General features: G+C 65.1%; 2 protein-coding genes across 2 annotated transcripts in view; both read left to right on the top strand.

The window, feature by feature from the left end:
- Positions 1–2,721: 2,721 nt before the first annotated feature.
- The window catches only part of GPSM1 (G protein signaling modulator 1), a 31,266-nt gene continuing 18,574 nt past the window's right edge, over positions 2,722–15,413 (top strand). Inside the window, exons 1-8 of the mRNA XM_050759925.1 lie at positions 2,722–2,934; positions 9,676–9,897; positions 10,949–11,084; positions 11,902–12,053; positions 12,422–12,545; positions 12,830–12,945; positions 13,535–13,690; positions 14,676–14,784. Of these exons, the coding sequence (XP_050615882.1) occupies positions 2,867–2,934; positions 9,676–9,897; positions 10,949–11,084; positions 11,902–12,053; positions 12,422–12,545; positions 12,830–12,945; positions 13,535–13,690; positions 14,676–14,784 (1,083 nt within the window). The 5' untranslated portion in view covers positions 2,722–2,866. The remainder of the gene's footprint in view (positions 2,935–9,675; positions 9,898–10,948; positions 11,085–11,901; positions 12,054–12,421; positions 12,546–12,829; positions 12,946–13,534; positions 13,691–14,675; positions 14,785–15,413) is intronic.
- PMPCA (peptidase, mitochondrial processing subunit alpha) overlaps positions 4,637–15,413 on the top strand; it is a 102,732-nt gene continuing 91,955 nt past the window's right edge. The window contains exon 1 of the mRNA XM_050760066.1: positions 4,637–4,656. Coding sequence (XP_050616023.1) covers positions 4,647–4,656 — 10 coding nt within the window. The 5' untranslated portion in view covers positions 4,637–4,646. The remainder of the gene's footprint in view (positions 4,657–15,413) is intronic.

Consider the following 15,413-nt stretch of genomic DNA (forward strand, 5'->3'; position numbering starts at 1 on the left):
TGTGTGGACAAAGTGGTGCGTGCCAGGGAGGGCTGAGTGACAGAGAGCAGGCATGTGGCAGGCGCCTGAAGGTGGAGGTGGCGCTGACAATGGCCACCAGTGAGCAGGGCCCTGAGTGTGCTGGGGCTGACTCGAACCCCTTGGCGCTGCCATGCAGAGGCTTGGGAGGGCCCCTCCCCAGGCACATGGGAGGTGGCGCCTCCCTGACCACGGAGCCATCATGTCTGCCAGAGGCCCCCCCCTGCGCCCTGTGCTGCTGCTCGGGGCCAGAAGGTCCAGTCGATGGGAAATGGCTTGCTTTCCTCTCACGCCCCTTCAGGAGTCAGGCCCGTTAGGGATGGAAGGGGCTGCGCTCCTGGTCCCCTGAGGGAGCAAGCTTCCCGGGCTCTTGGGGGGATCTGGTAAGGTGGATGGTGGGAGGTTCAAGGGTGTCCGGAGCCTGATGGGACGGGGTGGCAGTGGAGGGTCGTCCCCCTAGGGTCTCCCTTCTGGATGTGGACACCACATATCAGGCCTGTCACCTGGCCTCGTCACACTCTGTCTCCGGGGCCTTCATAGGTTTTCTCGACAGGAGAAACAGGTTCCTGGATAGGAGGAGACGCCCCTCTGTGCAGTGTGGCGGGGATATACCCCTAATCAGCCAGGACCCACTGCAGGGGCCCAGCAGGACCAGGCACGAATATGAGAACAATGCGACCCCAGCTGGTCTTGCTGTGTGCCAGGCACACGGACAAGCACCGCACAAACCCCACGCCTCATTGACCCTCCACACCCTGCAGGACGGGTAGCCCTCAGGTGACAGAACCGAGGCTCAGAGAGGGAAAGCAACTTGTGCCAGGTCACACAGCCTCGTAGCCCAGCTCGGCCTAACAAAGCCGGAGCCCTCGAGGGTGCAGGCTTCCCCACAAGTTCTGATATAATGTTGGGGCTCTCCCGGCCCAGGGACACAAGCTCCCAGCTCCCTGCATCAAGGCAGGAGACAAGGAGAAGCTCCTCCAGCAATGACAGCTACGGGGCTGCGAATCCCTCCCTCCCTCCACCATTTGTGCAATGTCATTTGTCCCCACTTGTCACCAGCCTCCCACCACTAACCCAGGGGACCCACAAGGGGCTCATAGTGGTGGTGGGGACCCTCTGTGGGCCTCCTGATGGCAGCAGTGTCTGGGGAAAGAGGGCTGAGCTGAGGCCTGGCACAGGCAGGGCCCCGGGCAGCCCCTGCCCTTACAATGATGCTGGCTCGGGTGCCCAAAGCCCAGAGGAGGCATCCCGGCCCGGAAGGTTGGAGCTTGAATCGAAGGCCTGTTCGCTGCCCGCAGCCAGGCCCAGGGCTGTGGCAAAGGAGGGTGGTGCCCCAGCCAGCCCCACTGCCCCTGCCAGCCAGCAGCCTCGGCCCAGGCTGGAAGGGAGCAAGGCCCTGCCCGACTCCTGCGGTCTTTGGGGGAGGGCATGTGGGCCCAGCAGGCAGCTTGTGCTGCGCTCCAGGGCACAGATGGTTCTCATTCCTGCTGCCTCCCTTACACAGGAAAAACAAACCAGCCCGGGGCCAACAGACCCCTTTTTAACCTCCTGTTTATTTTCCTTCCCATGCTTGAAGCCGCTGACTGTCCTGGGGCGGCATCTGCTGAGGGTCTGGCCAGGGCAGCACTTTCCTGACCTCAGGGCAGCTCCCCCAGGGAGGGGCTGGGGTGCAGGGAGGGGCCCTGAAGGAATGCAGCCCATTTCCTGCTCCCAGACTTGTCCAAGTCATACCCGGGGTCACAGCTGCCTTTCAACGGCCTGGAGTCTCCTGACACCCCAGGAAGGCCCAGGATGGGGTGGGGGGCAGGACAGAATCGGGTGAGGCCGGCTGTGGGCCTGGCTGGCTGCAGGACCCCTCAAGCCATCAGGAGCTGAGGGTGGGTGGAGAGGAAGCCACATCACACCACATAGGCCCACAGGGCTCCAGGAATTCAGAGGAGGAGGAGGCAGTAGGGGCTGGGGTCCTGGGACCCCGAGTGAGTACTGCCCACGGTGCTACCTGCATCCTCCCTAAGCCTGCACAGCACCTCGAAGGAAGGAATGAGCAGGCTCCATCCCCATTCCAGGCGAGCTTGGGAGGGGGATGTGGCCACCCAGGGTCTCAGAGGTGGGGGCTTACCAACCATCCCACAGGCCAAGCAGAGCCTGTATTTGTCATCAGTGCCCCAGGTTTCTCTAAAGCAGGCAGACAGCATCCCCACACGGCCTGCACCCCATGGCCAGAGGCGGAAGTTTGGAGAAGGGGGCAAAGCCATGCTGGGGCTGCACAGAAGAGGAGGGGAGAACCCCCGAGGGGTAGGCCGCCCACCAAGGAAGGCAAGGAGGCCTCAGCAGCCCCTCCCCACGTGGACGAGGCAGGCGGCTCACCAGGCAGCCTGTGGATGAAAGGAGCCCAGAGGCCAGCACCGCGCACTGTGACCCAGGGACCCCCGCGGGCCCTCAGAAGTCCCCAGGGGACCAGCAGCAAGGCCAGGCCCAGGCCCGCTCCCCTGCACTCCCTGGGGTGGGGTGGGCTGGGGCCCACACCCCCCACCCCCTCCCCGGGACTGCCGGCCTCGCGGAGCCCCTCCCCCAGCGTCCGCCCCGCCCCCCGCAGAGGGAGGCACGCGGCGGTGGCCGCCCGGTCCGCGCCCCCTCCCCGCGCGGGCGGCGGTGACATCACGGCCACGGCGGCGGGAGGGGCGGCGGCGCCCCGCGCACATCACTTCCTCGGCGCCTCCCCGGGGGAGGACGGGCGGACGAGGCGCGGACGGACAGGCGGACAGCAGGGCGGACAGCAGGGCGGGCAGAGGGCAAACGGCCACGGCGCGGGGGGCGCTCCCGGCTCCCGCTCCCGCGCCCCGGACCCATGGCGGGCCCGGCCCCGCCCGCGGCCGAAGAGCTCCCGGGCCCAGCCGCCAGGCGCCTCTACTCCAGGTAGGACGGACCGGGACCAGGGCCGGGGCCGGGGCTGGGGCTGGGGCCGGGACCAGGCCAGGCCGGGACGCGCGGGAGGCTGCAGCCGGGAACAAAGGCAGCTCCGGCGGGCGTGCAGCGTGGCTGGGGACGCGCCCCTCCCTCCAGGCCGAGCCCAGCCAGGCATGTGGCCCGCGTGGGCGTCCTCTGCAGCCCTCTTTCCCCCAAGCCAAGGGGACAGGGGTGGGGGTTGGGGGGCTGGAGGCGGGGCGGGCAGCTTCTCCAGCCTCACTCCCCTGGCACCTGGCAGGGGCACCGTGGGGAGCTTCTCTCCCAAGCCTGGCCCTGCCATGCCTGGGGCACTCAGGGGCATCATGGCCAAAGAGACCTGCTATGGATGGGGCTCTGCCCCTCACCAACCCATTGGGATCCAGCTGGGTTGGAGCCAGCCAGGTGGGTGTGTACCTGCCTGAAAAGGCACCTGCCCTCCAGGCACATTCCTGGGTGATCCCAGTGGCTGGGCTCTGTGCCCCACGCCTGTTGGGGATGACAGGGTGGCCCTGCCCCAGGTGGCATGCCTGCCTGGTGACTCCCAGTGTCCCCCTAGGGGGTGCCCTGGGCCCAGCCGGGCAGGTGCCTGGTGCCCCAAGCAAGGCTGGGTGGTGCCAGGCCTCAGGCAGAGCCACAGGAGCGTGAGGTCCAGGCAGGGGCTTGCGAATGGGTGGTAGCCGTCAGAGGCAGGCCTGGCTCCCCAGAGTGACGGACACTATGGTCCTGTGGACATCCCTAAAACCTGGTGACCTCCCTGATAGAAGTCCCAGCTGCTGACCCCTGGGGGCGCCTAGCCTGGCCCCCAAGGATTCTGTGGCCCCAGCCAAGCAGCAACCTCTGCCTAGGGCACCCAAAAGGAGGCACTGGTGGCGCTGGCAGTGGACAGAGGCCTCGCTGCCTCTGGTCTGCTCTGTGCTGTGGTCCCAGACACAGCCCCATTGTGCCGTCCGGGATGGAGCTCTGAGCCCCTAGCCTGGCTCCTGGGCCCCACGCAGGGGAGGGGCGTGAGGGCAGTTTTGCTGGCAGCTGCTGCCAGGGGCCTGCCCTAAAGGATTTTCAAGGGTTTCCTCCGCTGATCTGATCACAGCCGCATGTGCTCCAGGGCAGCTGTGCTGTGAGGGGGATGGATGGCAGCGCTGGCTGGAGTGAGTTTGAGTGTGAGTGTGTGACTGTGAGAGACTGTGTGTGTGGAACTGTGAGACTGGTATCCAGGACCTTAGCCTTGGGTGAGCCCTGCACAGCTGACCACAGAGTCGGGCATTTTCCAGGCTGTGGCTGGAAGCCTGGGGTCCCCTGGGGGCATGCCAGACAGGAGCCAGCCCTGGGCAGGGGCAGTGCTCAGAGGGACCACTCAGAGAGACCCCCGGCCCAGCCTTGCATCCCCCTAAGCAGGGAGTCCAGGTGAGCTCCAGGGTTGAGCCAGGCCCAGACTTGGGGAAGCGCACCACGCCTTCCAGCAGGGTCTGTGATGAGGGCCCCGGGGAGTCTGGACCCCACCGCATGGCCACAGCCAGGTTTGGACAGGCGGTTCCTGGTCAGAGCTGACTTCAGAGGGGGTGGACATGGATGCCTAGAGGTGTCCTGGGCCAGTGGAGGCTGTGGGCTGGACGGGAGGGCCCTTTGCTGTCATGCTGGGACTGGAGAGCAAGACGTGGAAAAGACTCCTGTCTTCTGAAACCCACATGCTGGGGGCAGCCCACCTGCTGGCGTGGGCGGTGGGCACGTGGATGCCCTGCAGGTGGGTGGAATCCATTTGGGCACGCCTCGTGTGGCTGTACTGGGGTGCCTCAATGTGGATGGAGCTCCGGGTTGGCCCAAGGTCTCCTCTGCCCCGTCTAGCCCCTTCCCACACTGACATTCCTTTCTGGAGAGGGGAGTTCCAGTTTTTAAAATGTGGAACTATGCCTGGAAAACACACTGAGAGTGAAGCCCAAGAATGTGCCTGTGAGCCCACCAAGTCCCCAGAGGGGCCCTGGGTGCTGGGTCGGTGGGGACAGGGCCCTGGGTGCTGGGTCGGTGGGGACGGGGCCCTGGGTGCTGGGTCGGTGGGAACAGTTAATGCTCAGAACTCTGGCCCACTTGCCAGGGGCCCCCTGGCCCAGAGCAGGGCTTTGGGGTGAAGGGGCCTGGCAGGGATGGGCCGGTGGCTGAGGAGGCCCTGGAGAGTGGGGAAGCCCTGGGTGGTCCTCTCCTGGCCTCGCAGCTGCATTAAGGCCAGCTGAGTGCTCCCCAGGGCTGGGACGGGAGGGGGCAGTAGAGCAACTCATCTTGGGGTGACCCTGTTAGAGGTGCCCACCAAGCAGCAGCCATAAGCTCCCAGACAGGACATCCTCAGGTGCGGATTGGGCTCCCCGCAACCTCTCTGGCCACGTGGCCATGCTATCCCCCATCCTCACTGCGTCCTTCGTCCCTCCCCTGTCCCCCGTCCTGGGCACCATCCCTGGTGGGCCGCTGGGCAGCGACGGGCCCTAGGAATTCCTGGCAAGCCTGACCGCAGGAGCTTCCTACAGCTGGGTGACCTTCAGTCCCCTCTCCAGTGATTCCAGCTCCCGCCATGCTTCCAGTCCTGTCCTGCCCCTCACTCTCCCCCCCGCCACTGAAGGGGAGTCACTGTGGTTTTCCCTGGGGGTATCTGGCTGGAGGATGGGGCAGATAGAGCCAGCTGTGAGCAGGGTCTTTTGAGCATCTGCGCAGGGGCCAGCATGTAGGTGACAGCCCTGGGGAGGGGCAGGTGCCTATTCTGTTAGCAGGGCTGGGACTGAGGGACATGGCTGGAGGTGGTAGGAGCTGCAGTGCTGGCTTGGGAGCTGGCCTTGGTCGTGGGCACCCCAGCCACCATGGAGGGTTTGGGGGTTCAGTCTGTTGGCGGGGACTGGACAAGGGAGAGGCATTCTAGTCCCTGCCTCACTGTTTGGCCAAGCTATCTTGAAGGTGGACAAATGGCCCGGCCTGAGTAGGACCCCTGAGCCCACAAGGCCTCAGAGTGGGGAGGACAGAGCCCAGAGCCTGAAGACCCCCACCTGTCCTTGGATTCCTGCCTCTGCTCAGACCCCGTGACTGTCTCAGGGACCAGACCCGTCCCCGCCAATCCTCCACCTCTGTCGGGTTCCAGCCTCCTCATGGGCCATAGGTGGCTGGAGGAGCTGGGAGCTCAGCTGAGAAGGACGCTGGGGGTGTGGGAAGTTTGAGGAAAGGAGCCAGGCTAGGGGAGCGTGGTCCATGCCTCCCGAGCCCCATGACCTGGGGAGCGGCATCCCCCAGGCCCCGCCTGGCCTTCACCCCATTAGACCTGGGCCCCTGTTCGCACCTTGGCCAGTCGGGTGAGGGAGAGCACAGAGGGCCCGGTGGACATGGGGCTGGCATGGTGAGGACTCTGAGCCCACCTCCGCCGCCCCATGCCTGCACCGTGGGCTGGTGCCAGGGAGGCTGGGGAGGGGGTCGGAGGGGGGGTCAGGGGTGGAGCAGAGGAAGCACAGGGGCCTGGAGAAATGGGAGGGGGCGGGGCCGCCACTGCCCAGAATTCCAGCTTTGCGCAGCCCGGGCCAGGTCTGGGGGAAGAGGTGCTGGGCTGGGGGCACTCACATACTCTGGTGCTCCCGAGTGAGCCCAGTCCTGGGCCAGAGCAGCCTCCGCTGGGAACTGGATAAACGTTTGCAGAGGAGTTGGTGGGTGACTGGCAGAAGGGCAATGCCGCTGGTCCCAGTCCCCAGAGGAGCACGCTGGACAGGATTACCCCAGGGCTCCCCGCCCCGCTGCTGATGAGGCTGACCCAGCCTCTGAGCTGTCCTTGATCCCTTGATCCACGTCAGGGCCTGAGGAGGCCCCCGGGCACCTGCTGGAGGGCTGGCCGTCCCCCGCCGAGCTCTAAACCCACCATCCTGGAGGTCGGAGGGCAGGGAAGCCTGAGGCCAGCTCACCCGCCAGGACCCGTGGCCATGGTGGGGCGAGGGCTGGCTTGGGGGAGGAGGGCCTGGGGCCTGGCAATGCCATCTCCTGCTGTGGAGGGCCCGCCTCTGGCCCTGAGCTTGGCGGAGAAGGCCGTGTGCAAGGTGGTATATGGCGCCCCCCGCCCCCGCCCGCTGCTGCTGCCGGTGGGCCTGGAGCTGTGGCTCTACGTGCAGAAGATGCGAAACCTGCAGAGGAAGAGGTGTGGCGGGCAGTGGGTGGCGTGGTCACGTGGGTGTGGGTGCCAGGGCGTGGTTGGAGGTTGTCTTGGGATGAGTGGAGGGGACACCCCACCTGGTGGCTGCATTGCCTGGATCCCAGACTGGAGGTGCAGAATGACCGAGGCCCATTCGTGCACCCTTCCCCGACTTTTAGGCCCAGGCCCTTCCCAGGCCAGAAGCCTCCTTTGCCTTGAGCCTCGAATGCTACGTCTCCGGCCGGAAGGGAGGCGGGAGGCGGCTCCCATAATCAGATCTGTGGAGCAGCAGCGTCTGGGCTCTGCAGACACCCAGGCCTCGGGCCTGAAGCCTCTCCTCCAACGTTGCCTGGAAGGAGGGGGCAGTAAGCCGAGTGAGACCACTTGACAAGCGGCTGGGCGGGGCAAGCGGGCCTTAATTAGGAAGCCCTGTGCGTGGCGCTGGCCGCAGGATGGGGCTTGACTGGTTGCCATGGCGACGGGGCTCCTGTGACCCACGTGGCATCCGATGGCCATTCCCAGAGGGATGGGTGAGGTGGCTGTGAGGCACCCGGCAGGTAGTGGGTGGGAGGCCCTGGCCCTGAGGTGAGAGGATCGCTTGAGCTCAGGAGTTTGAGACCAGCCTGGGCAACATAGTCAGACCCCCATCTCTACCCAAAAAAAAAAGTAAGTTGGGCGTGATGGTGCAAACCTGCAGTCCCAGATGCTTGGGAGGCTGAGGCAGGAGGATGGCTTGATCCTGGGAGATGGAGGCTGCAGTGAACCAAGATCACATCACTGCACTCCAGCCCGGGTAACAGAGCAAGACTGTGTCTCTATAAAAATAGTAATAGGGCCAGGCGTGGTGGCTGACACCTGTAATCCCTGCACTTTGGGAGGCCGAGGTGGGTGGATCACGAGGTCAGGAGATTGCGACCATCCTGGCTAACACGGTGAAACCCCATCTCTATTAAAAAAATTAGCCAGGCGAGGTGGCGGGCACCTGTAGACCCAGCTACTCAGGAGGCTGAGGCAGGAGAATGGCGGGAACCCGCGAGGCGGAGCTTGCAGGGAGCCGAGATCGGGCCACTGCACCCCAGCCTGGGCGACAGAGCAACACTCTGTCTCAAAAAAAAAAAAAAATAGTAATAGCAAAATAAGTTTTAAAAAAGAAAAATAAAAGCAACAGAAAGCAAACAGCAGTGATGGGGCTGGCCTGCAAGCAGCCGAGGCTGAGCCCTTCCCCCACTTCTCTGAAATCAGGTCCCTCCCGGGCTCCAGCTGTGTCTGCTGCCTCCCAGGGTCCCCCCAGGCTGCTCCCTTGCTGAGTCTTGTGTGGCTCTTGCCCTCTGACCCTCGGGGGCACCCTGCAGATGGAGGCCCGCCTGCTCACACTGGGTACCCCATGGCATCTGCTGGGTGTGCCCTCTCCCCACAACCCTTCACCCAGGGCAGCGCAGCAGCCTGAGGCCCACGTGACCTGTAAGAGTAGGATGGAGGAGGACACCCAGCCTCAGGGCAGGCAGCAGGGAGGTGCAGAGCTGGGCAGCCATGGAGTGACCCCCACACTCCTCCCTGGCAGCTGAGTGCCGAGGGCAGCTCCCCAAGGCCCAGGGTGGGGTCCCTCGGTGAGCAGGGCTAGGGTGGCAGCTGACAGGTCCTTGGGGGTTGTGCAGGGCCCAGGGTGAGGGGTTTCTTCTCTGAAGTCCCTGCTCGAAGGTGGGGGACCCAGGGCCAGCCAGGGCATTGGTGTTCAGCAGAGGGACTGGTCCTTGGGGTTGGGCACCGCTCACAGGGTGGAGTTCATCTGGGGACGGGGCGCCATCCGCATCTTCCCACAGCAGCGTGGGGGGTGGTGGGCAGCACGTGGGAACAGCGGGTTCTCAGGCTCGTCCTCGCTGTCAGTGGCAAGTGCTTAGCTCTGTGGGTGGGAGACCAGGAGGACAGGGGCTGGGACTGGCTAACTGTCAGCCACACCTCCCCAGCACGGTCTCCCCTGGAGGCTTGGAGGCTGACTGAATCCCCAGGCCCCGGCTGGGAGAGCTTGGGGGTGGGGGAGGGGCTGAGATCAGATCCCCACCCCACTCGACCCCCATGTGGCCTTCACCAGCCCCCACTACCGTCTGGGAGCCTCAGTTGTTCTTGGTGGGAATTGGGGGGGGCCTCTCCCAGCAGCCGTGGTTGCTCAGGAGGATGGCGAGGGTACCTGGCCCCTGCAGCCCATACCGCTGGGATTTGGGTGAAGGCAAGGTATGGGGGCCACGCCCCCTCCAGCACCGGCCCCTGGGCCTGAGGATCTTGCTGGAGTCACAGACTCTGGCAAGTCACACCTTTGTCCCCGTGGTGTTCCTGACATTGGCCGCATAAGGGGTGGACAGGAGGTGTTGGCAGAGGCGTGCTGGCCGGGGTGCCCTTGGGCCCCACACGTGCTCCGGGCCTGTACCCCAAAGAGACACTTAGGTCTGTGAGCACAGATGTGGCGTGGACCCCAGCCCACACAGGGGCGTCCTCTGTAGTGGAGCCACGGAGGTGCCCGGGCACCGGGGCGACCTTGCCAGGAGTGGGCCATGACACCAAGTTCCTCTGCCCAGGATGGAGGCATCGTGCCTGGAGCTGGCGCTGGAGGGCGAGCGTCTGTGCAAGGCGGGCGACTTCAAGGCAGGCGTGGCCTTCTTTGAGGCCGCCGTGCAGGTGGGCACCGAGGACTTGAAGACACTGAGTGCCATCTACAGCCAGCTGGGCAATGCCTACTTCTACCTGAAGGAGCACGGCCGGGCGCTGGAGTACCACAAGCACGACCTCCTGCTGGCACGGTGAGTGGGGCGGCCCTGCTGGCGGGTGGACACTTCCTGTCCTCAGCAGTTACAGTTTGAAGAGGGGGACAGGGCGAGCAGGGTGTAAGGGAATGCAGCGGGGAAGGCCTCACCTGGAGGGCAGCCAGGGCTCCGGGATCCCCGCAGGGAGCCAGGTTTCAGCTGACAGGCGTGAGTGGGTCTGTGTGTCTGCTTGCAAGAGCCTGGGCCGTGACCCGCATGCTGTGTGTGAGCACTCATGACTATGCGTGGCCCGTCTGTGATCCTGTGTGGCTCAGAGCACCACCCTTTCCCTGGCCCCGAGCCCCGGGCCCACTCCCGGCCACTGCTCAGCGAGGTGCAATCCTGCCCTGGGGGCAGTCCCTGCTTTCCCATGGACCCCAAGCTTCCACTCACAGCCTCCTTCCTGCCCCGCGTCATCCACTCCCCAGTCTCCCCAACCCACTCCCCACCGCTTCTTGGGGTCTTGGGGTCTCCAGTCGGGTCCAGCCCCCAGGCCATGCTTTGCAGGAGCACGATTCCCTTGCCTCAGCCCTGCCCAGCGCCCTCCTCCTCAGCCCTGCAGCCGCCCTGACCTCCCAGCAGGGCAGAGCTTCTTGGAGCAACCCTCCCACACTGGCCAGTGAGCTCACACTTGCTCCTCAGCACCCAGCCCAGTGTCTGGTGGGCATGCAGCAAATGTCCCCCGAATGAGTTAGCAGGAAGTTAGTTCTCCACTATCAGGCCCCCCAAATCCTCCCTGGACCCTAACAGCTGCAGACCCCAGCCCCCTGCCCCAGGCCCAGGCCTGAGGTCCTGTGTATAGCTCCTGGCACCTCTGCAGCCTGTGTGATGATGGGCAGGATCCTGTGCCCCGGACCCAGCCCAGCAGAGCCCACACCCAGGGCTCTCCTCAGGCCTCACTTGCCCAGCATCACCTCAGGGGACGCAGGCTCCTGTCCACTCCACACTAGTCCCTGAGGCTCAGCTACCCCACCCCATGCTCAGCCTCCCCCGGCCCAGGGGCCTGACCAGTCCTCAGCCTGGCCCCTCACTTCTCCCTGCCGTCCAGGACCATCGGTGACCGCATGGGGGAGGCCAAGGCCAGCGGAAACTTGGGGAACACACTCAAGGTCCTGGGGCGCTTCGACGAGGCTGCCGTCTGCTGCCAGCGGCACCTGAGCATCGCCCAAGAGCAGGGAGACAAGGTGGGGGCTTGGTCCGGGGCTGGGTGCCTCCCACCCCTGCCCGGGCCTGCGTCCAGATCTGGTCGGGGCGGGCGGGTGACACACCATCATCCAGCTCCTCACGGGAGGGATGACAGGGAGGTCGGTCCCCTAGATCCCAAGTGACTCGTGAGAGTGTGGGCCCCCAAAGCGGCCCCCCCAAGCCCATGCTGACACTGCGGCCCAGGCCCTCATCTTCCACCCTCAGCTCTGCCGCCCCTCTCAGTGACCTCCCCCTGAATCAGTCCACACCCGCAGTCACTCACTCCCCGGGGGGCCCAGCGGGAGGCAGCAGGTGGTTCTGGGCTGCAGCAGTGGGAGGCCGAGTTCGATGGTGGTGGTGACAGCAGGGAGAGGGGCTCCGTCCCCGCTTGTGCTGGATCCGAGATAGGCTTTGCTGACCTCCCTCCGTGACCCTGTGAGGCGAGAAAACTGAGGCTGGAGGGACGTGACTTGCCCCCCATCATGCCAGCTGGAGGTGGCCGAGTGGGCTTGAGGCCGCAGCGTCTGGTCCCAGCTGGACCTCTCAGCCTTGGGCATCAGAGGACAGAGCTGAGGACCTGGCGCCCTGGCCACACCAATCCGCACAGGAGGGAGGGGTGGCGAGGGAGGACAGAGGCTGGCTTCCCAGGTGTCCCGTCCTCAGGCCTCCGCCCCTGCCTTAGTGTCTGTGACTCAGTGGGAGCCCCCAAGGCCCCCTGCGTCGAGGGCCGGCACAGTGAGGACACCGGCCTGCTGGCTCTGCACATCCCATGGGGGGCCGTGGAGGCACACCCCCAACCCTCCATGCTGCCCGCAGGTCGGGGAGGCGAGGGCCCTCTACAACATCGGGAACGTGTACCACGCCAAGGGCAAGCAGCTGTCCTGGAACGCCGCGAATGCCACGCAGGACCCCGGGCACCTGCCGCCCGATGTCCGAGAGACCCTGTGCAAGGCCTCCGAGTTCTATGAGTGAGTGGGGCTGGGCCGGCCCTGGGACCAGGGCTGGTCTGTGCATTTCTGAGCTCCACAGACACTTCCAGACCCCCAACCCCAGGCCCACACCTCCCGGCAGCTCCCAGGGCAGTGACAGCAGGTCCGCCCAGCGCCCTCTTTCTCAGCTGCAAGCTCCTCCCCTGAGATTGCCCCTGTCTGGGACTGGGGGGACCTGACCAAGCCCTGGACCTCAGAGCTCGAGGACACTGGAGCCCACCCTAGCTACCATCTTTCCAGGGCGTGGCCCTGAGGGCCGCACGGAGGCCACTGCTCAGCTCTTCTAGCCTGGGGTGGGTGAGGATGTGGGCTGGGAGGTACACGGCTCAGAGGCACTCGGCCCCCAGGAGGAACCTGTCCCTGGTGAAGGAGCTGGGCGACCGTGCGGCGCAGGGCAGGGCCTACGGTAACCTGGGCAACACCCACTATTTGCTGGGGAACTTCACAGAGGCCACGACCTTCCACAAGGAGGTGAGCCGGGCAGGGTGACGGGGTGGAGGGGTCGGGCTGCGGCAGGGGCAGGGCTGAGCCACCCGTCTGGCGGTCCCTGAAAGCAGGGCGGGGTGGTGTGGCCCGGCAGCAGGCATACCCCACCGAGCCCCGGCCTCATCTGCACTTGGTCCTGCGGCTCCTACCTGCTCCCCCAGACACACAGATCTCCAGCCAGCCACCTGGGCAGGGAGGCAGCCTCTGTCCACCCACATCAGGCCCCAGGGCTGCTCCATGACTGCCTGGCCTCGGGTCTGTCTCCACAGCGCCTGGCCATTGCTAAGGAGTTTGGAGACAAGGCAGCCGAGAGGAGGGCCTACAGCAACCTGGGGAACGCCCACGTCTTCCTGGGGCGCTTCGACGTGGCTGCTGAGTACTACAAGTAGGTGGTCCCCACAATCTCCCAGGGAAACAGCAGGACAGGGGGAGCTGGATGCCACACCAAGGAGGTGCCCGCCCCAAGGTGGGAATCTGACTGCCTCCCCTTCCCTCCCCAGAAGTCAAGGTGGGGTTCTAGGCTGCCCCGGGAAGGGCAGATGGACAAAGCTCATGAGGAGGCAGGTGGTGGGGGAGCCGGCTTTTGGGAGGTCTGGGCCATCTGCCTCCTGGCCTGAGCCAGAGCAGTGCCTGCCGGGTGGAGCCCGGCTGTCAGCACTGGGTCCTATACCCAGCCCTAAACTTAGCCCCATCTCAGCCTGAGCAGTGGGCACAGCAGTCCCAGGTCCTCCAGGGAGGAGTGGTGGCTCAGGGTAGTCAGGCGACTTGCCAGAGCCTGCCAGGACTGCCTGTCACCCTGGAGCCAACAGTCCGGCTCTGTGGCCATGTGAGGGTGGGGATGAAGCTGGACCCCAGAGAGGCCCCAGAGGGATTCCGGGGCAGGGGACCACTGGGCAGACTGCGTCCCCATTCTTATCTTCCACCCCTCACCCTGGAACCCTCCTCCTGGGGGCTGACCTTGCCACTGTTCACAGGAAGACGCTGCAACTGTCTCGGCAGCTCAGGGACCAGGCGGTGGAGGCGCAGGCCTGCTATAGCCTGGGCAACACGTACACGCTGCTGCAGGACTATGAGCGTGCGGCCGAGTACCACCTGCGGCACCTGCTCATTGCGCAGGAGCTGGCCGACAGGTGCGTGGCGCGGATGCGGTGGGCAGACCCGGCCCGGCCCACAGACTGAATCACCGCAGCCCAGGCGAGGTGGCCGGGGTCCCATCCCCTGCTCTGCCACTGACCGTGCTGTGACCCGGGCAGGGTAGCACCGCTGTGGGGACTGAGCCAGACAATGTGGACACAGGGCTGGCTGCTGACTCCTGGCACCAGTGGGTGGGGTCCTCCTCCCATCACTCAGTTCGCCACCCTGTTGACCCCCACCACCTGTGTATGTATGTAAATATCAGTCTCTGGACAGAGACAGGCTGGCAAACCACAGGCCCCTAAGTACTGTCCTGTATGCAGGTCTGGGGTAAGTGGTGGCCAGAACAAGAGGCTCAGAGCCACAGGCCTGTGGCCTTTCACAGGCAGCGGAGAGGAGGGGTCTTCTGAAAGGCTGCCATGCCTGGAGGCTTAAAAGTGGCCCAGGGTTTTCCTTTGTGGGGTGGTGATGAGAATGTTCTGGAATAGAGGTGCCGGTTGCACGGCATGAGTGGACAAAATGCCACTGAATCGTCCACGTGAAAAGGATCACATTCCTGTTAGATGCATTTCCCTCCAACATAAAAGCAACCCCCTCACCCAGTGACTTGGGGGTGCCTCTGAGGGTGGAGGGAGTGCAAGGAAGCTGGCCGCCAGGGGGCGAGCGAGGCCAAGGGCCCAGAAACTGCCCACAAAGGCAGAACTGGCCACAGGCCAGGTTGCTTGGGCTCTGTGCACTAATCCTTTTAATGGGAATGAAAAAGGCAGAGCTGATTGGGTCTTCTCCTTGAAGGTGGCAGAATTTGTGGGAGGTCCCGGCTAGGGGCGTTATCCTGCCCTCCGGTCTATGCTCCTTGGACCTGGGGGCCCCGATGACCCTCGAAGCCAGGGTCATGCTGGGGCCCTGACCACCAGGGGAGGGGCTGGGGCTGGGGGCAGGCCTGGAGAGGGCGCGTATGAATCCCGTCTCCCTCTCTGGCAGAGTGGGCGAGGGCCGGGCGTGCTGGAGCCTGGGAAATGCCTACGTGTCCATGGGGCGCCCGGCGCAGGCCCTGACCTTCGCCAAGAAGCACCTGCAGATTTCCCAGGAGGTGAGCCAGGCCTGCCCCCAGGGGCCCCGGGCACTGCCCAGCCCACTCCAGACGGGCCGGGTTCACTCTGTCCCGAGCAAGCGTTTGCATGCCTGGGCCGCCCCTCATCCTTTCAGGGCCGTTGCAGCCGCCTGGTCCTTCTGAGGCCTGGTGACAAGGTGTCTACCGCACCTGGGGGTTTTTCCCGCAGCCCCCAGCTGGTGCTTTCCTGGACAGCTGCGTCTCCTCCTCCTTGGAGAGGTTGCACAGGGTCTCTGTGGGCTCTGTCCATTAGCACCCTCCTACTGTGGTCAGGGCGGAACATCACAGATGAACTCTGGGCCTCCCAGCTCCTGGCTTGTCCTTACATCACGCACTCCCACGCCACCTCCCTCTGCACACCCTGAGTCTGTTCATGCTAAAGATGGTGCCAGCCCCTACTGACCACCATAGCCCCGTGTGGGAGGTGGCCGGGTGGGGAGGCCTGTAGGTGCCCAGGTGAGGGTGGAGAGGGGCGGGCATGCAAAGGTCAGCAGAGCCCTTGTCTGGAGAGCTTCTCCACTGGCAGCCAGGAGGCAGCCCCCGTGTCCCTCTGAGTGCAGGCTACAGCCTCCAGGGCCCTCCAGGGCTCCATGTGGCAGTGCCTCCCG

Source organism: Macaca thibetana, chromosome 15 (genome assembly GCF_024542745.1).
Source record: "Macaca thibetana thibetana isolate TM-01 chromosome 15, ASM2454274v1, whole genome shotgun sequence".
Lineage (NCBI taxonomy): Eukaryota > Metazoa > Chordata > Mammalia > Primates > Cercopithecidae > Macaca > Macaca thibetana.